A 25,762-nucleotide genomic window follows, 5' to 3' on the forward strand; every position below is an offset into this window, starting at 1 on the left:
AGTGTTTTTAGAAAAGCTTCATCTAAGTCTGCGTGCTTTCTTGTAGAGCCTGTGTTCTCTGTGTGTATTTGTTTGAATGTATTTATTGTGAGTTAGTAACATTTTCTCTAAGAGAACTGAAGAAAAGGCACATAATTGTGTTGTGTAGAACATTAGCAATGTGTTATTTACAATGTAAGTACTACTGGGCTTTGGGCTGAAACTTCTTTACCAACTTGAGACTCTTCCTTACAGAATATAAATGAATATGTAGCCGCATTAATAGCACTGAAGCAAAAAATGATTGATGGAGAGTAAGTACAATTGTACAAGTTTTGTTTTCTTTTTATTGCTCTTAAGTTCCTAAAGCAATGCAGTAAATATGTTTTGTGGAATGTAGATATTTGTTAATGCACGAAACTAAATCCTCCTCAAAATGAAAGTAACTTCTTTGCAAAGAGGTCCTGAATCTACAATGTAAGAATTTCTTAATTTGTGCCATAAAATGTGTGTAATTGTAGTAAACTAGGGCTATCATGAGCTATAATAGCTTATGTATGATTATGAATACTAGCAGAAGCAGCTCTTTCAAGAGATGTATTTCATTTTGTCTGTTGGGAAGCATATAGTATAAAAACTAAAAGTTGAGCACATTTCACCAGAATTTAGTCTGAGCATTAAAGTGTGAAAATGCTGTTGGGATTAAATACGAGCATACGAAAAGTGAGGCCAAGCATCAGTCAGAACAGTAAGGTTCTGAAATGCTTCTCATAGTTTGCCTTCTCTTTTGTTATTGCTTCCGCTTCTTCTCAATAACCATGGTTGTATATAATAATACATCGAGATCTGTTATGAATACCTCCATACTATGGCCTAATATCCTTGTTATATCTCATAATGGTAACATTTTACTTCTCATGTTCCCTTTCCCAAACAGGTGTCAGGCTGCCTTTAGCAAATCTAAATCCCAGTCCTGCATTCTGATTTCCAAAGAGTATTTAAGAGAGCGCTCACTGTCTTAACTGGGACCCTTGTCTTCAAAGCTCCTTCATTCTGTATCCATAGATTCCTTTTTCCTACCTCCAAACTTTGTGTCCCTCTTCTCTCTGCCATTGTACACATGTATTTCCTGTGGAAATTACCTCTCCTTTAACTACTTGTAGCTCAGCCCCTTTCTTTTTTGCCCTACTTGATTACTCTCAACTGCTGCAAGCGAAAGTAGCGCAGACCCCTCTGTACTGGGGTAACTGCCACAGCATTTCTCTTTCTTCTCTCTAAACCCATAACATTTGAGGGAAGGAGAGGATAACTCTCCTTGGTGCTGCCCTGTGGCCCACTGTATACCTTGGATCATAGCAAGTGCTACTTGCTCTTATGGCTACTGAGAGAATAGTGTAAAGATTAAAGCTTTTTAGGGTTTTTTGAACTACTTTTCTTACATTTGTATGTTCTTTCCTAGGAAAATATCCTATAAGTTTGAGAACTAGGATATGGTTTTGTGATTCTATGGATATTTTTTTTTTTGTATGTGTATTATGTTCTTCACCTAAGTAACACTTTTTTGGTTGTTGGGTTTTTTTAAAGCTGCAGATAGTTAATGGCTACAAATTCATGTAATTGCCAGTTGGTTGGTTTTTGGTTTTGCGTTCCTATTTTGAAGCAGCTTGATTTGAGGTTTGAATAGCTTAACGAAACAGAAAAGTTATATTGACTACTATAAAAAATGCAAGTCAGTCTTTCCTTTTGCTTTATAGATAAATACAGAAGGTGCAAGGTATCCTAAGATATAATTGTCAAAATCAAGTGAGAAAATTAGTAATATCTTCTTTTTTTTTTTTTTTTTTCTTGCAGTCATTTGCTGACGGAGTATCAACAAAAATGCACTGATATCCTTTACTTTTAGTGGTCTTACAGAATTAGTATGTCAACATTTCTTAGAAGTCTTAGAAGAGGGCTTGAGGATGTTTTATTTAAGGTTTAATTTAAGAGATCGTGCTTCTAGTAAGAACAAACTGAATAGGCTTTGTAAAGAAAACTGGGATTTGGAATTAAATCTATCCAATTAAGATCAGTCTAATCTAAGACTTAATATTAACTATTGTAAATCTGTGTTGCTGAGTTCTGCAAGTCCTGTGTATTTTTGGTGGAAGTCTTTATTGGATGTTTCCAAGCAAGAGGTGATTGGATTGAAATATATTTAAGGACGTTTGATAAACTGTTTTTATTGTCTGCCTTAACAAGAGCTTACAGCTTCAGTTTGCTGAACGGTAAGTTTGATTTAAGCTGTTTACTAAAGATGGTATGTTCTCTGTGTCTTGGACAGTTTTAGGAGTCTTTTACTGCGTAACAGCAAGGTTTAGGCTGAGCTTTTAATATAGTGATTTCTTTTACCATGCTTCTTAGGCCATAGCTAGCAAAGATACTCTTGATGAGGAGAGAAATCTGTCCTCCTACAGTACCTGTGTGAAATTCTTGGCCTTGTGTTAAGTTAGAGTCTAAAGTCATGAAGGGGAGATGCAGAGCTCATCTTTTGGTGGTGATTAAATGTATTTGAGGTGGCCATATTTGTATGAAACATTTTGTCTTAGAGTTGTGACTGTGTGCTCTTTACTTGATTATACAGGAAGAGGCAGCATATAATCTTCAAGGACTGCATCTTGCCTCCAAATGCAGCAGTTGAACTCTGCTCTTTTTTCACAGTGCTACCTGTATAGGGGCACTTATTCCTGGCCCTTCAGTGTAGGCAGCTGGGCAGTACTCCAGTGTGGCACATGCCATCTGCTTGCAGCAAGCTTTAGGCTCAGTTTAATGTTTTAAAAATCAGATCTTGGATTTCCTTTGAATGTAAAGTGTTGGATGGAAAAATGAGAACACTCAGACTCTTAAAAGCCTTTGAGTATCTCTCACAGCATTTTTCCTTAGGGTAAGGCAAAATCCTTCTACTTGTCTGAAGAGCCAGAATATTGAGTTTGAAAGCACCCATGGGTTTTGGTAACTTTCTTTTTAATTACATTTCCTGTTTCAGAGAGATCTCTGCTCTTCGTTGCCAAGTGGAGCAGATGCTACAGAAAATTCTGCCTCTGGAAAAGTGCCAGGAAGAGTTGGGTTCCTTGAAAGCTGAGTTGGAAGAGAAAAAGGTGACTTGCACTTTCTGTGTTGAAAGGAATGTATGTATTTAATGCTTATCTTAATGAAGCAGGCTTTAATGAGCGCAGTTGTTGTTTCCAGCTCATTGTGACAGGCCGCTCTGGCTTTGGGTGAAATGAGTCGCATGGCAGGAGGTTTCAGATAAGCAAGAAGCTCAGTAGTTCCTATGATTTTTTGATCAGATGATTTGCATTTTATTTCCTTACTTAGAAAGGAAAGCGATACATTCACATTCATTTGGTTTTCTGTTCTGATCTTAGATTACTGAACTCTATAACTTGTACTACTAAAAAGGTGCAAAGAGAGTCTGTGCAGAATAGGATGTTACTATACTATAGATTCTGTTACTATTTTGAATGTATGATTTTTTTCATTATTAGTTACTTGAGTTTATTCCCAATTTCTTTCCCATCTTTAGCTGAGACATAGTCTGCAGAAGAAAAGATTTTGACTGTTCAAAGCACCTCAATATGTGTATTTTCTAGACATTATTATTTCTGCAAAAAATACCCCACCCTCTTTCTTGTTTTTTCATGCCAGTACAAGGTAGGATATTAACGTCTGTTTTGTCACTGTGCCTAGTTTTTCTTCAATGTTAGAACTGGGTTTTGAATGCTGTTCCCTCAGCAAGCATTAGTAGCTGATGTCCTCATGGCTCTCTTTCAGAAAAAGCAGGGTTATATGTATGGTGTATAATAGTTGTGCTCTTGACTTCAGCTGTGAACTATCCAGACAGGTCTTGGAGGTATGTATTCAAAAGATAGATTTGTTATAGCTTCTGATTTTAAAGAAAAGTAACCTGACTTTGCAGGTTATTTGTTTTCTCAATGAATATACCTTTTCAGCTGTGCACTGTTGTCATTAGAATAGGTAGATTTCTGCCATCTATTTTTCTGCCCCCAGTAATGGCATATTTTAACTGTGCTCTCTTTCTCCATAGAGTTCTCTTAAGATTTATCGGGAGAGTCAAATGGAATATGTTAAAATTAAAGAAGAAATAGTGAACAGTGATGCTGTGTGAGTGATACTGCTTTTTTTTCCACGACCTTTCTTTTTCTCTCTTACCTCTTCCAGAGCTTTTACCTTACCTAGTTACACTGTCCACTCTGCTAACATTTCTACACTTATGGAGAGAACATTCTTCATGAGCGATCAGTGAGCACTGGTAGCTTGTGTTTGTCAGGACAGAGTTCTCTACTTACTGCAAAAGTTTCTGGAACTTTGTGTGTCTGGAATATTGGGATTTAACAGAAGGAAATAATAGAAGTGTTTACTTGTTTCTTTAAATTATTTTCCAGTTCTGTGTATGTTTTATGTATAAGGTAGGGTTGGAAATGCTGCACTTAAAACTGTTCAGGATGCATCATTTTCTTGGTTTGGTTTGGCTTTAGTAAGCGCTTGGATATTCTGAACAAAAAGCTGTGGGATGTAAGTGATCAGGAAGGTTATTCATGGTACCTCATTGCTTAAGTCTTACTGATTGTAAGCAAGGCTTAATTGTTTTAAGGAATAAAACTAAGCTGTAAATTAAGCATTACATCATAGAAGCCAGTTTTCTTGAGTTGTGTTTGTAAACCCCAGTTGTAGCTGAAGGTATATTTATATTATGATCCAGTCCACCTGGATCAGTGGACTGACTCTTAAGACCAAACGTTACCTCTGTAACAGACACAGCTGTGTGAGAATGTCAACAACATGCCAGTGATTTAAGGTTTCAACTGCAGGGATACACTGGTCTCACAGGTTCTGAGTGTAGGAAGTGTGTTTTCTCTGAAATAGGTAGATTTATTTGTTTTCCTGGGTTTTCATGCAACATAACTGTATACAAAAATGATGTATCAATGCTTCCTTTTTTACAGGAGAAAGAAACTGGAAACAAAAGTGAAGAAACTTGAAGGTACCTTCCTACACTGTTACTGTGCTGTTGTCCTACTCCATTTCTTGGTTCCTTTTTTTCCAAAGAAGTAATTGCAACTTTCTAACTGAGGCCCCAGGGAGCAAGGCAGTGTTCTACTATGGGTGGTGCTTACTGTCTGAATTCTGTCAGCCCTCCTGCAAAATGTTTTCTGTTGAGTATCTAGGGCACATGGCATAAATGAAGTTGGAAGGAAACTTCTGGTCATGAAAACTTCTAAGGATCGAGTCTGCCCAGCCTGTCCAGGCACTGGCCTGATTCACTTCATGACTGTCTTTGTGGTGAAGAAGCTTTTCCTTATAGGCAGTTGGAAACTCTCTTGTTTCAACTTATACTTGATGTCTCTCATCCTCCCACCATGCACCACTGAAGAGTCTCATTCCATCTTCTTGATACTTCCTTGTAGGTATAGGAAAACTGGTCTGAGATCCTTTCTAAGGTGTTTTGGTGGTTTTTTAACTCTCAAGCTAACTAAATCTAGTTCAACAAGCCTGTTTTCATAGGGCATGTCCTCCAGCATTCTAATAATCTTGGCAGAATTCTTCTAGTCATGTTTATAATCATATTTAAATATGTGGTGATCCTGACATATGTTTTCTGATTTTTTTTTTTTTAATTTTTTTTTTGTGTTCTGGAAATGGGCTTTTGATTGGTTTGGTTTTAAGTAGAAATAAAGCACTTGCTTCATGGCACTGGGTTTTTCTTGTTTTGCTAGTAGAGGGTGGGTACGCATAAAGCATTCTGCTACTTAACTTGCTCTGCTGTTAACTGGCAAGGCAAATACGTTCATTCATGGCTTACCACAATTTGAAGTACAACGAGCTGAGTGACTTGTATCTTAGTGTTAGAATGCCCCCAAGTCCTACTGTAAAGTACAGGTACTGGGTATTGGTTTTGATGAGCTTTCTGGAATTTCATTATATGGCAGCAAGGTTTTTATGCCCTCTTGCCCACAAAACGTCACGTTCTGGCAGAGCTAGAACAAAACACTGTGAGATAGATTGCATCAGGTCCAATTTGAGTGACTAGGTTATCTGTTTTGTTCTTTTCCATGTTTGTTAAATATCCCAAACCCTGTATTTTAACCTGGTATCTTTTGTCAGTCTGAAGTTTTCCCATGGTTGTTCTTTTCATCAAGTTACCACCCGAGCTGCCTTTTTAATGCTCTTTCTTTTGATATCCTCTGTTCTGTGACCTGATCTGACCAGCAGGCAACTTCCATCTCTTTTCTCTGCTGTCCATGTACAAGTCATGATGACTGAGTTTCAAGGTTGGACTTGATGATCTTAAAGGTCTTCTCCAACCTAGTTGATTCTGTGATTCTGACTCTTAGGAGCTCTCTCAAGTATCTCTCTTACTTGAGAATTTCCCTAGGAACCTCACATTCAGTCCCCAGCTGCCCTATACTCTTTATTTTCACTCATCTGCAGTCTTACCAGGTGCTTGTTAGACTTTAAGAGATAAGGTACTCATCTCTGTTTATTGATACTTAGTGCTGTCTACATCTTTCTAATGCAGTTGGCTATGGGTGTTTTCATCTTTGAACCAGAGCCCTCTTTTAAATAATAAAACACGTGAAAAAAACACTGTGCCTAATTCTTATTCTCTTTTTTCACTTGGTGTATATTATTCTACAGTACAGTATTATTACAGTATGACCCACTCTTCATTCTTGCCTCTCAGTGAGAAAGGTAGTAAATGTATTTCAGTAGTTCAGAGCACTAATTGTGCAGTGGAAGGTGACGCAGTTGTATGTGTAGGTTCTTGTCATAATGAGCCAAAATATAACTTCACTAGCTTTGTATTTCACACTGGGGTTTTTTCCCTGATAATTTGGTCTGCAAACTGGTGACCAATACTACTTAAATTAGTTCTGTCTTATATTGTAGTTTCTAACTTAAATTTTGGTTCTGTTTCTTCAAGAGGCTGCAACAAAGCATACACAGGACTTCAGACAACTGAAAACTGAGAAGAAAAGGCTTGAAAAGGAGCTAAAGAAGGCACAAGTAAGACTCTCCTGGTCTGTTGGATGAAGCTCCTTTTAGTATTTCCGGGGAAAAGATGGAGGCAACTAGTAATAGGGATACTGAAATAGTAAAATTACATGTTAGGGATATTGAGTAACTCACCATAGCAATTCACCTGAAGAGATAAACGTTTTTCAACTGAAGCTCTGAAACGTTAATTTAGCTTTCATGCTAATTAAGAGTCAATGCTCTACAAACTATGTATGACCTGCAAAGTGATTTATATATTTTTTTTTATTTATTTTTTTTTTTAAATTTCAACAGGGAAAACTTGATGGTGTACTTAAAGAGAAGTGCAGAAAAGGTAAGTGTTCACTTTTGACTGCCTTCAGATCTATGTGTGGTACTGTTCCATTTGAACATTTAGTTTTTCCCCCTCTCCTCTTTTTAGCAGTGAAGCATGCAGAGACCCAGAGTTCAAGTGAAGGTCTTACAAGAGATATAGACAAAGGTAAGATGTTTTGCAAGACTGTTCTCTGTTGTGAACCAACCGTTATGAATTTGTTACAGCTCTTCTGGAGTTGCATTTTTGGGAACAGAGAATACTGACAGAAAGGCTGTAGAGTCACAGAATCATAGAATCAGACAGGTTGGAAGAGACCTTCAAGCTCCTCCAGTCCAACCGTTGCCCAGCACTGCCAAGGCCACCACTGACCCATGTCACTGAGGCCTCGTCTACACGGGGTGTGAACACTTGCAGGGACGGTGACTCCAGCACTGCCCTGGGCAGCCTGTTCCAATGCCTGAGCACCCTCTGGGGAAGGAATTGTTCCTCATCTCCATCTAAACCTCCCCTGGTGCAGCTTGAGGCTGTTTCCTCTTGTCCTGTCACTTGTTCCTTGGGAGCAGAGACCGACCCCACCTCACTGCAGCCTCCTGTCAGGCAGTTGTAGAGAGCTGAAGGTAGATGTAGAAAGCAGATGTGGTTGACACAAGCATTTTACACTGGTGGAAGACTGATGTAATACATGACTATTTTCAGTTCTGCAGTAAGGAAAATAATTGATTCATTACAATGACTAGTCTACTTCATGTATGTGTGAAGTTAATTGATGTGCAATTATAAACAATGCAAACACTGAGAAAAATACAAGCAATTCCATTGTTTTTGAAGCTTACTGAAATCATAAAGGAAGCATGCAAAGCAAAAGACACAAGACAAGTGCATAATCTGTTAAAACTTTTGTAAATCAAATGGAAATCCAGGATGTATAGTCGTTTCTTATCCTATTGACTTTTTCCCCTAGTTATCTAAAATATCTGCTACAGATTATCTGGATCTAAGTGTAGTGGAGCAAACTCCTTCTAAACTTGCACTAAAGCACTGAGGCCAAACTTCGAGCAAATGTATTTGTTGTATTTTTTTGCAGTCTTCTAAAATACTTGGGTTTAGGATTTTAGCATTTTAAACAATTGTTTAAAAATTCTGAAGGCTATTTTCAGCTAAAAGAAGAACTTCCCTGTTCTATTTCTTGCTTTGCAGTATTTGCATATAAAATTTGTTGCCAAAATTAAACTTCTCTGAAAAAGGTACATCTTGTCAGTTCTTGTGTGTCTTGGCATATTTTTACTGCCTTTTGGATTGTGCTAAACTGGTACCCAATCTCATCCTTCAATTTTTAATAATGACAAAATGATAAAATTAAGATCTGAGCTCTAAGTTGAGCTTCAAATAGCAGCAAGGCTTTATGAGTAATGAGAAGTTATTAGTGTTCATAGCTGTCATGCAGAATTTGGCAGGTTTTCCTCTGATGTGCTGAGGTAATTTTAATACATCTCTTTATGAAGTAGTAGCAGTTTGCTGTGGCCTTTGACTTATGGAATTGCACAAACCTGATAGCCTCAGTTCTTGATTGCTGGATCTGATGATAGTTTTAGCATAAATAGGTGAGGTGCTTGTGTATTTTGTTGGGTTTTTGATCCGTTTCTCTCTCTTCACCTGCCCTTCTGGTTCTGGAACAAGGTGGTTTGGCATCACCCAGCAGTGGTGCTGTTAGGACTCCAGATGATGTTGTGGCCTAATAATTAATGCAGATACATTTAATGTGCTGTTACTCCATGATAAGACTAAGATGAGTTACTACCGAGTGGGCATAAAGAAAGAATGTGGTATAAATACTTCCTTCCTAAAATATTTCCTTCTCTGTTTATGTTCATGTCACCTGAGTTGTTTTAGAAAGCTGTTTAATTTCACTAATGCTACATTCAGATATGCTTTTACATTTTACTCTGGGGACTGCTATAACTTTTTGCCACCTCACTATAGAAAGGAAGAGCTAAAGCATTCTGTAACTGTTCCTTCAGTCTGCTGTGTGGCTATAGCCAGTACGGGACCTATTCCCTCAGTGGTATCTAACATGCCTCTTTCTCTGAAGCTAAAACGCCCCTGTGTGCTTTGTCTTAATTTTTGCTGTGGGTATTTTGTTGTAGGCATGTCTGTGTGAAGATAAGCACAAATTCTGAGCTCAGTGTCCTCAATTTATAAACTTTTATATTTCAACAGAAAAAATAAAGCTCTTGTTAGAAGAACTCTGGAGGTGCATTGACAGTGCAACAGGAAAAAGAAAGAATCAGGAAAACGGTCCTGCCTTGGGTGAGATGACATGCAAAGTCTTGAAACTTTCTTGAAGTTGTCTCATTTTTTTGACCAAAAATTGATACATTTTTTCAGCTTCTATTCAGGATAAGGCATGGCCTGAAAAAAGGAGACGGGCTGATACAGAAGGTGGGTTCCAGTAAATGTGAATTTATTAATACGCAAGTGCATTAATTTAGTCTTACTGGGATATCATCAGGTTGGGTGCTTTCTGCATAACACTTTTTGACAAGCTTAAATACTTTCCTTGGTGATTGCCTGGTTAAGTGTGATTAGAATATTGGGAAATAATAGCAGATATGACTTTGAACAGCCAAGTAAAGTGGAATGCTCTTCTGTTGTGAGAAATTGAGAAATCAAATTCTTTTACTATCAGCTGCTTTGACTATTTCTAAGCAGTCAAAACTCACCTCTCATGTTTATACCTTTATACCTTAATTATTACATCACTATAAACTCTGCAGTATATAATGTGAATTATGGGCTGCAAGCACTCTAAACACATGGTAACATAGTTTTATTGGAAAATGTAAGAAGCCGTTACAGCCATTTTCTTAATTCATAGCTGCCTGAATAATAATAGATGAAAATGCATTAATTTTCGTATTTGTGATCCAAAGAAACAAAATGTATAATTTGGTGATAGCTTTCATTTTATAACAGTTAATAATAAAAAATAATGTGAGTAGTTTTCCACATTCACAGCAAACTTCAACTGCTTTAACCTCACATAATAGGTGTCAGTTTCTTTCTGCTCTCAAGAGTAATAGATGCCCTGAAACTGCATTAGTATTTCTGTAGTTGCCTCTCCAGAGTGTGCTTATTAATCTTTCATTTTTCTTTTCTCTGCCACTTTGATTTTCTATAGTTCAGGCTGTAGAGATACTGTCTGGTAGAGATACTGCCTTAGTAAGAGCTTTGAGTATGAACTGTTACTCTGTCTCCCTACCCCGTTAATTCTACCAGTATAGATCCCAATGAATCTAGTATCAGACTGTGCTCCAGTGGAATCTTCCTGCTAAAATAGCTGTAAAACTGGTATAGTTGACATTATCTTGCTTTGTCCTAGTGGTTCAAACTCCTCTGGGCATAGGTATGTTGTGGGGTTTTTAAGAGTACAGCTTTAAGTCACATCATTAAAGACAAACTCTTGTAAGATTAGACTCAGTATTGAAATTTAAAGAACAAACACTTTAAAAGCCTATGCATATTACATCATAAAACTAGGCTTATAGCTAAGAACTCCTTAACTGTGCTTGTAACTGGCCTGCAAGCTGGCTCAAAGCTGCAGGTTACTTTAAGCTGAGAATTGCAGCCTGAGCAGGGAGTGTCACTGAATGCTTGTCCTGCTTTTCCTGAACATCAGTTACTGGGCTAAAACTGAATTAAACCATTGAGCTGTATGGACCTTCAGTCCTACCTGGTGTGGCTCTTCCTTGATAAGAAAAATAAGGAAGAATTGTCTTAATGATCCAAGTCAGAAGGTGGTTTAATGGGGAGCTCTTTGCACATACATATAGCTTTTTCATGAAAAAAAATTGCTTGTGGATAACAGCATCTGAACTCGGTAGGGAAAATATTTCTGAAAGTGACATTAAGTGCTTCTTATTACTAATCTATGGGAGCATCACTTGAAAAGATGCTAAGGCATTCTTATTACTATCATGTATTATCTCTGTAGAGAAAATGGAAGGGGAAAAAATTTTTAACAACATTTTTGTGTTTTAGAAACTGTGCAAATCCACCAAAAGGTCAGGAAGTGTGATGGGAAAATGCTGCCTTGGTATTCTTCACTGGAAAGTCCTGGAAAGCAAACTCCTGTAAAAGCCATGCACCTTCAAGCAAGTACTGAGCCTTTTGGAGGTGACTGTATTGAGAACAGGACTACTGAAGAATGTTTGCACAGTGGTGAGGATGAAACTGTAGATATGATGATACAGACAGATGGGGCACACAGCAGTTCAGACTTCTCTGATCAAGAGCAAAAGGGCGCAGGTGGAAATTTGATGGATATATTGGATTGGGTCAGGCCTCTCCCTGCTCTGCTTTCTCCAGTACAGTTTTCACCACCACCAACAGAGGTGAGTTTCAGGATGTGTCTGACTTGGAACTAACTTAGTTGTCTAATTACTGCAAAAATGATTTGATATTCCTGGGCTTTTTTATTTTTTGAGTATCGGTATTACTCACTCATGCACTGAAAGAGCCTCTGTGTGAGTGTTTAGATCCATATGGATAGTTCTTGCCTTCTAGCATACTGCATGTGGAAGGGGGCAAAACATACTTTTCAGAAGTACATTTAAAACAAAGTCATACTTGTCTCAACTGCTGTCATTTCCCAGTGTTGCAGGCTTACAATCCCAACTCCTTTTGGGTATAAGTGTGGTTTTCATAGCAAAATTCCACAGCTTGAAAGTCAAGAGGAACTACTCAAATGTTTTCCATTAATCTTAGAATGCAAGTAGGTAGGTAAAGAAGCCTCTGACTATTTGGAGAGGTACTTTCCATTTGATATGAAGAACAGTGATTGAGAAGGATGTAATTCTGTTCATCAGCTTTAATCTCTCAAAACCACTGCATGTCAGGGCCACCAGTGTATTTGTTTAGAGAAGCAGATCTTAAAACTGGTACCAGGCTTTGGAATATTAACTTTGTATTTTTCATTAAAGGATGTATTGTTTGGAGAAGACACAAGTTCCAGCGACGAAGACGTTGACTGCAGTGCTTCTGCAGTGGAGCATATTTTACAAGAAGACCAAATTCATCCTCAGAGTTGTAATGCATCCAGCTTCCATGAGGAGTGTAACAGTCAGAGCAAATCATGTGAGCATGGTCTTGATGCAGAAATCTCACATAACCTGAGTTGGAATGAAAACAGTGCTCATATCACTCCAAAGATGTCAAGCAAGGAGGAGAGAGATGCTGAAACAAAGCAAGCTGAAGCTGCTACTTTAATTACAAACATGAAAACTAACGATTGTTTGGAGGAGAATTTTGAGAACATGGAAACTGAAGAGAGAAAACTAACTGAAGTGACAGCACATGAACTGAAAGCCATCAAAGAACAGAATGGAGATTGTGAAGACATGCACAGTGAAGAGCGAGGTTTTTCACCTGATTTTATGTTACAGAGTTTCAAGCCTCAGACTCAGATGGAAAAATGTAGTGAGGTAGAGCAAAGAGAGGAGAATGTAACCTTAATCAGAGCTGTTGGTGATGAGGGCACACACAAAAAGCATGGTGAATTAATGAAAACAGAAAGAGATGGATTATCAGGGGAGAAAGGAATTCCCAGGGCAGTAGGTGTTCCCGAAAACGTTACTCATTTGCCATCTGAGCAGTGCATTGTGCTTCAAAGAGAAGATTATGAGGAGAAATCTGTTGCGTTGATACAGAATGAAATGGTTGAAAATGAATCAAAAAATGTAACTGAAGTAACTAATATGGCAAGTGATGTAGGGGAAAACACAGAAGAAGTGAAAATTGGAGAGGAAATAACAGCTGCAGTACAGATGAAAGGACCCTGTGCAGAGGCAAACTGTGAGACAGATCTCTCTGAAAATGTAGTGTCTGATTCCAGTAGTTCAAAATCCTTCTGTGAAGCTGAGTGTCCTAAAGACTTGATACAGCGTGATGGGAAGGGAATGATTATGGAGACTGAGGCAGACACTGGAGCTGAAGGAATCTCTACACACTCTCAGTGCTCTGAAATAAAACATGACAGTGAAGAGATACTGGAGAAACTGTGTGTGCAAACAGTAAAAGATGAAACAGACAGAGAATGTGATCCAGAGACTGTTAAAGTCTCCAGACATCACTTGCCTGTATCTGCAGTTGAGGAAATCAGAAATGTGTTGTCTGTGGATGACATGGACAGATATGTAGGTATGGAGAGGACTGCTTTGTCAGCCTTTCCAAAAGATGATGAACAGCTCAAAACTGAAGACAAGAATGTAACCAGACCTGAGACTATTGAACTAGCCATGAAATGTAACAGAGAAAGTGTTCCAGGAAGAGCTGAATCATCAGAGCTACTCCATAGAGCAGAAAATGGGAAATCAGTAGATGTGAAGGAGGAGGGATATTTAAAAGGCAAACTGCACCAGGAAGATGATGGTAGGAATTTATCAGAAGGGAAGTCAGACTTGGAAAGTACACTTGCACTGTCAAACATAGCATGTGTTCCTGGTGCAGAAAGCAGTGTAGCCAAGTGTGAATCCTCTGTGTTAGATTTTACAGAAATAAAAGGTGAAATAAACCAACCTGAAAACCTCTGTAGTGCATTAGAACGCGGGTTGTCCAAAACTCAAAACTCTGGAGTGTTTGAATCTCAAGAGACTGAAGTCAAAGTTAGTCCGGAAGATTTTGGAGAGGGAAGCAGTGAGCTGTTAGAAAGAGTGGATACCACTGAATCTGTCTTAGTAGAAAGTAATCATCCTTCTAAGGCAGAGTTTGCAAACCCTCTGAATCAGCCCTTGGGGACTGAAGATGTTAAATGTGATGACATCAAAGGGGAAGTAAATAAACAAAGCAATGAACTGGTGACTGAGACTTCTTCCAGTTCATGTCACTCGGAAGGGAATGTTGTGAAGACAAATAATGTTTCAGAGATCATCTGCCAGCCTGCTTCAGAAATGGATTTTAATAGCGGCTTGGCTTTGTCTACTCAAGGGGACTTGGAGATGGGCTGTATAAACACTCCCGATTCTCCTGTGCAAGTGGGAGCTGGCTTGGGATCCACAGTGTCTCCCGATCTCAATTTCAGTCTTCAGAAAGCTGACAGTTTCGTTGAAACTAATGTCACAGAAAAGGCTGCTGCTTCTTCTTCCCATACATGGGAAAACAAAGGAGATAAAAATTGTGTTACAAATAGTGCATGTAAGTGTTCTTCAGAAAGCTTGGAAGAGGGTGCTGAGATCCCATCTGTTGAAAAAGACAACATATGCGAAGAACTGGCCTGTCCTGAGGGGGAATACATACACAAAAATGAAGTGAAAATACCAGATGAGATGGAACAAACAGTAGATAAAGAACTTCCAGCCTCTGTTAAATCACAGCTCCTGCATGCAGACTCTTCTAATAAGAATACTTTTCCTCCTCAAAAGTTTGATTGTCAAGAATCAGGATGCAGGACTTCTACACAGGAGGTTATAACAGATCCTTCTAAAACTGGTTCACTAACAGCAGGAGGGGAAAGCAAAGAACTGAATAGTTTTGAGGCATCTGGGGAAAATGCCTTAGAAATGTCTAAAACTGATTTTGATAGGCCAGAACAGAGCAGTGGATCTGAAGAGAAAGACTGTTCAATACAGAAACTTAGAGATGTGAAATGTTCTGGATGTGTTCCCATGTTCAGAGAGGAACCCAGAGCTTCCAGAGGGATTGCAGGTGGTGAGACTGTTGACACTGATTACCAAGTATCTGAACTTCATTCATCAAGAAATACTTTGACAGTTAGTGAGCTAAAAGCAGACACTGTGGTGGATATGGATACACACTGTGAAACAGACAGCTCTCCAGATATCTCAAATGAGTTGTCCAGTGTGGCCGGGGAGGGTTATCCTAAAGACTTGGCCTCCTGGACAAAAGAGCCTGTATTTGTAACCTCTGACAGTACTGAGGGTGCCAGTGAATGTGTGGTAGACTCTAACAGAGCTGAATGCATCAGCGACAGTGAGGGAGGTCTGTTAAAAACCGGGACATCAAAAGAAAGCCCTGTGATGCCAAATGCTTCAGAAAATGGATTACCAGTATCCCAGATGTTAACCAGATTCTCGGAAGTGGTAAAACCCAGTAAATTAAATACAAGAATGTTAGCACTTGGCAGTTTCCTAGAAGAAGATGATGCTGAAAAATGTCAGTCAAAGGTGGAGCAGAATCACAGTGTTGATATGGGGATCTCTGTGTTTGAAGAATACAATCATAATCAAACTTACACTGCTTGCAACATAGGAGGAAACAACACTGATATTACCCTAGATGGTAACAATAGAAAAAATAAATCTGTCAAGTCTCTTTCAGATCCAGCCCTGTCTGATGTAGAGTGCAATTTTCACAAAGTTAGGCAGCCTTCTGAGCCACAAACCCCAGTATTTGAGAAGCTATGTATGCTGAAGTCAGAGTCTTGTGTGGATGATGCTCTCAAAAAGAGCAAGAAGTTGAAGTGTAAAGAGCAAGAACCATTTGAAATCTTGACAGCTTCAACTAAGGCAGCTGCCCAAAGCATGCATGCCAAGCTATCAAAGAGGCTGTCTCAAGGTAAAAGGAAAACAAAGACTCTCAAAGTCACTCAGGCAGTTCTTGCAAATGCTGATACTTCTGTGCCAAAAAAATGCTCACCTGAGACTATAAATAAAATTAGGCAAGAGATAGGTCCTCCTCTGCCCCCCTTGCTCCTGCCTTTGATGGCTACTCCTCCAAAAGCTGCATGTACTGTGTCCCCAGCAATGTCTTCTACTGGTCGATCCTCTTTGCTTTCCCCTCTTAATGATCTGATATCGCCACTACGTGAAACTCCCATTCCTCCTCTCATGTCCCCATTAACAGATACACCACCAGTAAAATCTGCTCTTTTATTTTCTCCTCCCTCGCCCTCAGAAATGGCAGTAGGTCAAAGGATTCGCTCCTCGCCTCTGAAATTCTGTACTTCCATTCCAAAGCACGCGCTTCCCGTCCCGGGAAGGTTTCCTCTGTTTGCAGCTGATGGTGCTGCTCCAGCTCCCCCTCAGGAGAACTCAGTGAAAATACTGGACACCATGTACCCAGAGCTGTCTGCAAGGGCAAGGACACTAAACATCCTCAAAGGCAATATACACCTTAACCGATGTGCTTTTTCAGACAACCAAAGTTTGCTGGGACCTGTGGCTCAAATTGGTGGGTTCAAAGCAATTGCATCTACATCAACTGCTTTTGTTAAAACTGGGGGCAATTTGAAGTTTGATAGTAGCAAAGATCAAGAGAAAGATGGGCAAAATCAGCAACTGTTTTCAAGCTCATCAGATCATCTTGGAAAACAGACCCTATTGCCAGTATCTATGCCAAGAAGTGCAAAGAGACTGAGGCTGGACAGTGAACCACCAAAGCTGGAGCCTGAAGATATTGCTGCTGTGGGAAACACTAAAAATACCACCTGTGAAACGCAGGAGGCTTTCCATGAGAAAAGCTCTGAAACCAGTGACTCCACACATGGTTCCAGGTCAGAAGCATCACTACCAGTAAAGAAGGCTATTGATACTGACTGCCAGGAAGTTTCTTTGGCATTGAAGAGAATTGCCGAGTCCTGTTTTGACTTGTTACCAGTTATTAAAGGTCACGTGTATGTTGGCAATATCTCAAAGATTCCAGTAATGAGAGATGAAGAGAAAGAAGTAGTCTATGAATTTGGTGTAAAAAACAAGGTAAGTAGCATGATTTTTGTGTTTTAATAATAATTGCTGTGCAGATGAAAAGAGTATAAGTATGTAGTATTTGAATTCTCAATTTTCAGGCAATCTGCATTGCCAAAATGTAGTCTTAAAAGGTTACCAGACATCTAAACTTGTAAAACTTAAGACAACATACAATTTCACAAGAAATTACTGTTCGGTGGTGTCCAAGATGCAAAACTGCATTTGTAAATACATTTGCTTTTCTGATGTATGCATAAACTATTTTTGCAGCATTTTTTGTTGTGGATTGCATTAACAATTGTAGAAGGAGTTCCTCTAGAAGTGTAAGCTTCAGTTACCTGTATACTGCATTGTATATACAATAGTGACATGCTTTCATTCCATCTTTACCTTTATTATTCTACATCACATTGCTCAAATGAATTTCATTGGAAAAACCTTTCATTGGTTTGTTTCTCTGAACTTGCTTAGCATCAGTGTTTAAAAATGTAATTAAGTTCTCCACAGAAGCTGCTACCAAGTTCTCAGGTCATCTTTGTCAGGAGTTGCCGAATCTGGTAACTTCATAGAAGCAAGGCTGCAGCAGCTTTATGTTTCCAGGTCCACCCTGTAGCAAGGCTGAGTTTGTATTCCTAATAGACACACATGGGCACAGTATGTGCCAAATCGTGTTCCCTTCTCTGGTCAATCAGGGTGAAAACCTGTTAGTGGAAAAATACATGCATATATACATACAGACAGTATAGATGCCTCCAGTAGCTAACAGTTAGACACTCGGTACACCCAGTAGGTGACTTCTGTGCTCCCCACTTGTGTCATGCACTGACAGACAGATGTACAGACCCAGAAGCCCACACACATCCCCCCAGCAGCTGGTCCAGACCTATGGTCTTACCTGCATCTGACCCTCAGACCCCTGATCTTTCAGGTAGCTGGCTTGGACCATGTGGTTCCTCACGAAGCCAACACTTAAACTCCCTGGTGTCTGCAGGTACCCATTCCAAACCTGTGGCCTCTCCAGCACCTGGCCCCTGAGCCTTTCATTCTACTCCCTACTTCTGGCTGTCCCACTAAACGTCCTATAGTAAGTCTTGTACAATCCCAGTATTCTTCTTCCTTACATCTTGCATTGAGTTCCACAACAGTAACACCCCCTCTCTACCTCCTGCAGTGCGTAAAGGATGTGGTGAGAGACTCTGCTGTTGATTAAATACTAAGTCTCACATTGGCAATGGGCTGTTTGTTCTCTGGGAGTAGGAAGTCAGGGTGTTCCATTTGTGCTTATTAGGTTATTGGGGTTCTTCTACCTGTCATTATTCCTCTTCTCACTTTTTGTTTAAGGAAGATAGCTTTTAAACACATAACTAAACAATTTAAAGAGTAGTAGTCCCATTCTGCATCTGTTTAAGGCATGTTTATTCTGGGAAGTTGCTCCTCACTCTTTTTTTCTTCTGCTGGTTGCATCTGCTGTACTTTTCTGCATTCTTGTATTTATGCAAACAGTATTCTTGCAAGTAAGATAGTAATTCTTTTTACTTGTCATACCACTGTAATGTTATCAAATATTCTCAAGTATATAATAGCCAAACAATATTTTTTGTGCCTTACAGCAGTTAGCAGAGTCCTTGCTGCATGTTATTCTCAATAAACTCAAGGCTCAGAAGAATGCCACAAATTACAGTTTCAATCAGGCTCTGTGTCGAGTCTATACAGGAATTTGTCGACAGTTGGGAGACCTGGAAAGAGCTCGCCTTTTCTGCTATAGCCTGCTTAAAGAAGGTATGGTATGGCTCAGTACTTTCGTATCTTCCATACACTGTATGTCTTAGTGCAGTCTTCCAGAATGATTAGGGTTGTAAAAAGCAACCAACATAAATCTTCTGAAAGACATTTTTCTTAGAACTTTTTTTTATAGGGTATAGACTGTTCTAGAAGAAATTTCCCTTCTCAACAGTTCCTCCACGTCTGTGTCTGAGTTTGGTAATGACCTTGGCTCTTAGTTGGCTACTCATTTTTCCAAGGAAATACTTTATTTAGGATTCTCTGTGCTTTCGTTTTTGCCCCACCATCTCCAAAATAATAATATGATTCCAGGGAATTTTGGATTTTGTTGCGTAGAAATATTTGGGTTCTTAGGTATTTTTTCCTTATTTAATCTCAGATTGAGATGTACTAGTATGACTCCCCTTCCCTGGGCTGCAGTTGTTACATGACTTCTGTGCCTTTTTTCCTAGTTACCTTGCTGAAGGATGTACTAGCTTTTAATGCCTGAGTATAATAGGTGTTTGGTTTTAAATGTTAAAACTTACTTTGTTCTCTCTTTTTGTTTCCCCCTTAGGCTTTCCAGGCTCAGAAAAATTGATTTTATTTATCACAAATGTCTGGTCTGACATATTCATCTTCCAGGGTGCAATTAGCAAAGCTATGCAATTAGTTGTGAGGCAGAGGGCAAGCGAGGAGGTGCTGGCCTGCTTGAGTGCTTATCTCAGCTGGGAACAGGTAACATCTGCTTTCATTGTCAGTATCAGCTTCTGTCTGCATTGGTTGTTTTAATCAACTCAAGCAACTTACTTCTGAAGAAGGGTATGAAGATACCTTGTGAATCTCCCATGGAGTCTGTACAACTGCACAGCTAATGTTGCTTCAGGCTTTTTTCCTGTGGTTATCTACACCCTAGTAGAACACAACTCTTGTTCTTATTTTCCATATTAAATACTAATCTATTAAACATTAAAAGTAAAGATTGTTTTTAAACTTTGACTGGAGTGTTCTCAGTCAAGGGAATACTGTCCCTCTTTGAACTGTGGCTTTGTTCCTTGAGGTGGTTTTGTTTTGTTGGGGTTTTCTTAGTATGTGTTTAGCTTGTCTGTCTTCCATTGTTCTCTGTGTAATGGGTAATTATTTACACATTATTTATCACAGTTAATTTCAAGATGAGCCTGTCTCTTTTTACTTATGATCCTTCTGTAAATAAAAGACTAAATACCCTTTTATTACCAAACAAAATCAGCCAATGAATTTCATAAGCTTTTGGCAGTACAAAATTGCAGTGATGGCAAAAGGATAAGCAATGTCAAGGACCGAAGGTCTTTGGAGATTTTACTTCAAGTCATTGAGCACTTCAGCTAGTTATTTAATTTCTGTCAGTTTTCAGCAGGCATATATTACCATCCTGAAGGGGTATTGCAAAGAGGAAAAATCACGACACACTTGATATCAGTAGGAGCAAATTTATATCATGCAGAGGTACTCCAGCCAGAAGTACTTTGCTTCTGGAGGAAGAGTTTGTGTAAAAGGCTTGTTTGCTTGAAGGCTAGGGTCCAAGCAATTTCGAAACCCCCCCTATTAATGCCAGGCTTGCTTGGTGGAAGTGCTGTAGTTCTGTAAGTATCAAGTGAACAAAATAATCTTGACTGATAGCTCATCTATTCCCTAACCTAACGTGCTGCTCCAAAACTGCCCTGGGGACTGCAGCTAGGATTACTGCTGTCAGCATAGCCTTTAGGTGGTGTATCCACTGGAAAAAGCATGATGATTTTGAGGGGGGTTTTGTATCTAAAACCAGCCCTGAATTTAATATGGTACCACTGGAATTACAGCCCCTATAAACCTCCTGATTTGGTGCAGGTTTACAGTGGGGCATGAATTTGTATATGTTTCCTTTTTGATTAAATCACAGTTGTGTTGTAGGATTAAGCTCTGCTATTCAGAGTAATGCTGTACTGCAGTCCCTCTTTAGCAAAGGATGTATGTTCTCCATTCTACTAGGTTCCAGTTTTCAATCTCAGGCCAATACAGGTGTATATAAGTATGTCTCAGTAAATGTTCCAGGAAATACTAATTCAGTGCACTTAAACTCCCTACCTTTATGGATCTCTATGAAATATGAGAGCTGCTGTATCTGGGGAGAAGGACCTCAAGAATCCCTATATTGATGATAGCAGATGACATCATGCTATCTGTAAGATATTTTTTTTTGTTTTACTTGGGTGGAAATACAAGGACAAATTTCAAGTGGATTGTGATCGACAGTCTTGTTATACATATAATTTTATGAGGAGGTTATTCTCCTTAGGAAAGTAAAGCTCATGTAGAATGGGTATGTATTTCTCAAATATGCCATTTTAGTGACTTGCAGCACTGCAGAACTTCCCAATGCAATGACTTTTTGTACTGAGCATGTTCATGTGATAAGCAGAGACTTTTTCTTACTAATTAAGATACTCGGAGGATGCTTGGTTTTAAATTTCCTTGCTTTTCTTATCTATTTAATTAGCAGAATTGTTTCACATGGCATGTTTTAGTAGTTATTACTACCTCAGCTACTGAAAGTTGTTGCTTTGAAATTAGCTCCTAATGAACAATAAACAGTAACAAATTCCAGCATCAGCAAATCATTTTAAAAACCCCAAAACATACAAAGTGAGCAGGATTACTCTAGTCTTCTTCCATTGTAAAACACTCTTCTGACCTTAAAGCTTCACTGAGAGAAACAAAAATCCCCAAATTGAAGGAGGAGTGAAGAGAGTGGGTGTAGGATTTGTGGGTTTTGTTGTTTGGGTTTTTTTTCCTCCTCAAACTCTCCTTTTACTAAAAGCATCAAGAAAAATACCAAGTACTTGAAGATTTTGGTTTATGTACTGGTTTTGTTTGTGGTAAGTCAAACCCAAAGTTGAATTGATGGTATAAAGATGCTGTGGACAGTTAGAATCAAATATATGTAAAGAGTTTGGTTCTGGGTTGGTAGCTTTTCATGCATTAAGATAATCACCTTCTAAAATTCCAGAGTTCCTCTTTAGATGCTGGGATTATGGTCTCAAACCTGCTTTTAGAAATGCAGTCATGTCCAAAAGTAGAATTTCAACCAAGTGAGCAATATGGAGAAGATCTGAGTGAAGATGCTTGGCAGTATATATTTGCTGTTGATCTACTCTGCTCTCACCTGAAATGGGACTGGACACATGACAATGTTATAAGGTATTGTGGCAAGCAGCTCTTTCAAATGTTTTCCTTCGTAGGTTTTTTGTGGTTGGTTTTGGTGGTGAGCTTTTTTTTTTTTTCCCAAGTTTGAGACATTGTGACTTAGCTTTTCACATAATACTGCATAGCTACTTAAAAATGAGGGTGGTTTAACCTGATAAAACCTAGGCTACTGTGTTGGTGTTCCTGGTTTTGAGATAGGACAAGTGATCAATGAGGAAATTACAGGATTTTATGGTATTGGTACAAGAAATTAACCCTGTTTCAACCATTCTAATGAATTGTTTCTAAAATAGCTACATGTAGACAATTGGGAAAGATTTTCAGATGGATTGTTTGTCAATGAAGTAAAATGATTGACTGTTTTTCTCTGAACTTAATTGTGAATTCTCTTCCCTCCTACCCCCCCCATCATTAACGAAATGAGGGTGGATCTTCACATGTCTAGCACTCCTTCAGTGCTGCAAGTGAAATGTAACCATAGCCATTAGCATACTATCCTGATTTCAGTCTGATTTTAATTCTAAAATCATTATAATACTTAAATTCAACGTCTTGAATTTTCTTTGAAACCCTATAATGCAGTGCATGGACTGCCACCATACTTACCTTCGCTTAAAAGACTTCATTTTTATACCTACACTGATCTTTGATAACTACACTGATCTGACAGCCCCTTGTTTTCCATGTAAAGGTTCCACAACCTAGCACAATCTCCAAAGATATGGCATTTGTTTACCTATGACATAATCACTGAGTATAAAGTAAACGTAAATAGCTCACAATCATCAAGTCTTTTATACAAGTTCCATGCTTTCAAATTATAAAGATGTTATTTTTACCGAGATACTTTTAAAGTTAATACAAATTAGCTTCAGTGAAAGGTATGGCAATTTAACTAAAGCCATGCAGAGTCAATTGTGTGGAGATGGGCTGATAACAGGTAACTAGGTCTATTAGCATCATTTTGAGGATGAAAAAAAGTCTTATCTCAGGTCCTTTCAGGTTTAAAAACAAGAATCAGATCCTACCTGTAACATGCAAACTGTGAATTTTCAGTCATCCAAAAAGCTTGCGTAACACCCTAGTATGTCATTTGAAAGTAACATGATTTCATATATATATGAAGCAATAGGGCAAGTTCTTGACTTCAGGTAGTGATGCAGGTGTTGCAGAGAAATGAATAGAAGATGAACAGGAATGCAATTCAGAACAGGCATGATTCCTTCAGAAAATTAGCTTTGATATTTTGGGTTTAAGACCTTTAAATTACTCAGCTTTGTGGATACTTGGAATATTTTGAGTTCCCCTAGAAGGTGAATTAGAAGTACAGCTGGAGGTTTGGAAATAGATGGTAAATAGAAGAACCATTTGCATTCATTATTGTATCAATATTGTACCACCCCTTCATGCAGTATCAGATTATCACATTCATTTGCCTTTCACAGCAAAGTGCTTTGGCCTTCTATGGATAAATGGATAAAGAAGAGAAAGGGGCCTGAAACTGCTCAGTCCGTTTCTGATAGTGTTACAGCACTGATCCTCAGGCTTATTGGTAAGTAATCTAAATTCTTGGTTGAACATCTGCTTTGTGTAAGTATGTCTTTTTCAAGTGTCAGCCTGCCTCAAAAGTGAATTGAAGTATTTGGACTTTTTTTTTTTTTTTGGATCTTGATTTTGATTTTTTTGTTTCACACTTTTCAACAGTTTTCACTTTAAAAGAAGTTTACAATCCTTTGCAGGTATTTTCTGTTTGTCAGCCTGTGGAAAGCAGCTACTTGAGTTTCTCTGATATCACAATAAAAAATATGAACATGTTCTATGTATTTAAAATGAAATAATCTGTAACTACATATGCTTTATAGCAAAGTGTATAAAATAAGGTTTTGTTTGCCACATAGTATGTCTTCTTGCAATTTTAAGTTAGATTCATTTATATGGGATCTAGATGGCATTCAGGTAAATAGATAAACCTTGAGTTTCAATAGACATTTTCTGTATGTAGGCTATATAATATTGTTTGTCAAAGAGAAACTGCATTCCTTGAGTTTTATACTTACAAATTGTAAACCCGTAGGAGTTCAATCTGATGGAAAATGCCTTGGGGTCTTTAGTCACAAAGGAATAGGACAGCTGTTGTTCCCAAGACAGCATGGTAACAAGAGTGAATAATTTTTGTAATTGAAATTTGCATTTTCTGTTGATATTTTGACAATCCATCAATCTAAAAATTAGGAGGTGGACTGGATGTCAGGTACACAGTAACCTTTCTTCTTCTTTCAGGTCGACTGGGTCAGATAGGTTTGAAGGAAGGATGTCTTGCTGCAGTGAAGAATATTAGTTCTGTAATTGGACTGTTTGTACAGCAGGCAAAAGAGGAAGGTAATGTTTATTTAGCGGAACTTCAGTGTAACATCTGCAAGGTGAAGCTTTGCCAGTGTAAACAAGGACGCACACAGATTGAGACACATATGCCAAAGCAGCTTGCTTGTGCAATTGTATGTTAAGTGCATAACAGGACAAACAGCTCTCAGTTTGAGTCCCTTTCTCTTCTGAAGTTAATGAAACGTGTATGTTCATAATGAAATGTTACCTTCTGTTTGAGACCGTGAACACGTATGAGAGAGTTTCAGCCAGCTTGGAATTATACTGCTTCATATAACAGCATATAAGCTGCCTCAGAGAACTTAAAGAGTGATCTTACCTTGAGCAGCGATACCAAATTTGTTACCTGAGCAGCTCATGCAGAAGCTTGCTATTAGCAAGATTGTTGTATTGAGAGAGGATTGCATGGGAGACAAAATTCCTGAGTGAGACAAAGCAAGGCAGTTAGGGCAGCAGAGATCTACACTGCTAAGTTATTCCAGAGGTTAAGTACGTTTTGCAGTGAAGCATTGGTTGATGTTAGGGAACTGTTTTGAACCACTTGCATGGCTTTTCTTCCTTGCAATCTCAAGTTCTTCCAGGTGGTAAATGTCTGTTTTACACTGTGTAAAATCTGACTGTTTTCACAGAAGTCTGATCACCCTTAACTGGAGTAAAATCACTAGATGCTGACATCTTTTATGCACTTTAAATACTGAAAACTTGCTGAACTCAGGAAACTGGAAATTGCTAATATGAAATGTGATGTTAAGGAATTTGTGTGCAGGTTATCATCTTGCTGCTTTCTGGATTTAGGCATCCCAATTGTTGATGTGCTTTAATTGCAATTCTCAAACTCATCTTCAGATTCACGTTTCCCAGGCACATTAATTGAAAATCAAAGTTTCTATAAACTTGCTTTGTGTTAACTTTTTGCAGGTGTTCCCTGGGGTGTGCAGCTGGCAGCCATATATTCACTGTGTGACTTGGGTTCAAGCAATCCAGAAGGTATTGTTGAGGCCATCCACGCTTGGAGAGCAACAGTTATTGACAACATTCCTTTTGCTGTCACAAGTGGCATAGCTGAAATCACTTCTCTGTGTAAAATGGAGCTAAACTAAAATCTAGGGAAGTGGACTGAACTAAAGGAAGAAGTGCCTTATTTTACTAAGCAGTAGTTGGTCCCAGTTAAAAACAATATGTGGTGTGGTCCTTTTTTATTATGATTGTTTTAATAGAATGTCTGATCACACAAAGCAAGCTCAAGTATTTTATTTGGGTTTTCCGTTTGAAGGAAGAGTTGTAAAAAAATAGATAAAAACACTTACTTTTCCTAATAACTGATCAGTAATCTGAAAACCAGTGT

The 25,762-nt window shown here is 38.6% G+C and overlaps 1 protein-coding gene across 1 annotated transcript; it reads left to right on the forward strand.

Moving 5' to 3' along the window:
* Window positions 1-279: 279 nt before the first annotated feature.
* On the forward strand, window positions 280-25,517 carry ICE1 (interactor of little elongator complex ELL subunit 1). The gene is made up of 19 exons (XM_010011053.1): window positions 280-293; window positions 1,831-1,865; window positions 2,228-2,246; window positions 3,005-3,116; window positions 4,067-4,143; window positions 4,986-5,023; window positions 6,965-7,047; window positions 7,333-7,372; window positions 7,463-7,519; window positions 9,572-9,661; window positions 9,740-9,793; window positions 11,393-11,745; window positions 12,334-17,061; window positions 18,663-18,831; window positions 19,391-19,551; window positions 21,839-22,029; window positions 23,481-23,587; window positions 24,316-24,414; window positions 25,336-25,517. Exons 1-19 carry the CDS (start codon window positions 280-282, stop codon window positions 25,515-25,517), a joined length of 6,609 nt encoding a protein of 2,202 aa, XP_010009355.1.
* Window positions 25,518-25,762: the final 245 nt, after the last annotated feature.

Source organism: Nestor notabilis, unplaced genomic scaffold (assembly GCF_000696875.1).
Source record: "Nestor notabilis isolate BGI_N333 unplaced genomic scaffold, ASM69687v1 scaffold10240, whole genome shotgun sequence".
Lineage (NCBI taxonomy): Eukaryota > Metazoa > Chordata > Aves > Psittaciformes > Psittacidae > Nestor > Nestor notabilis.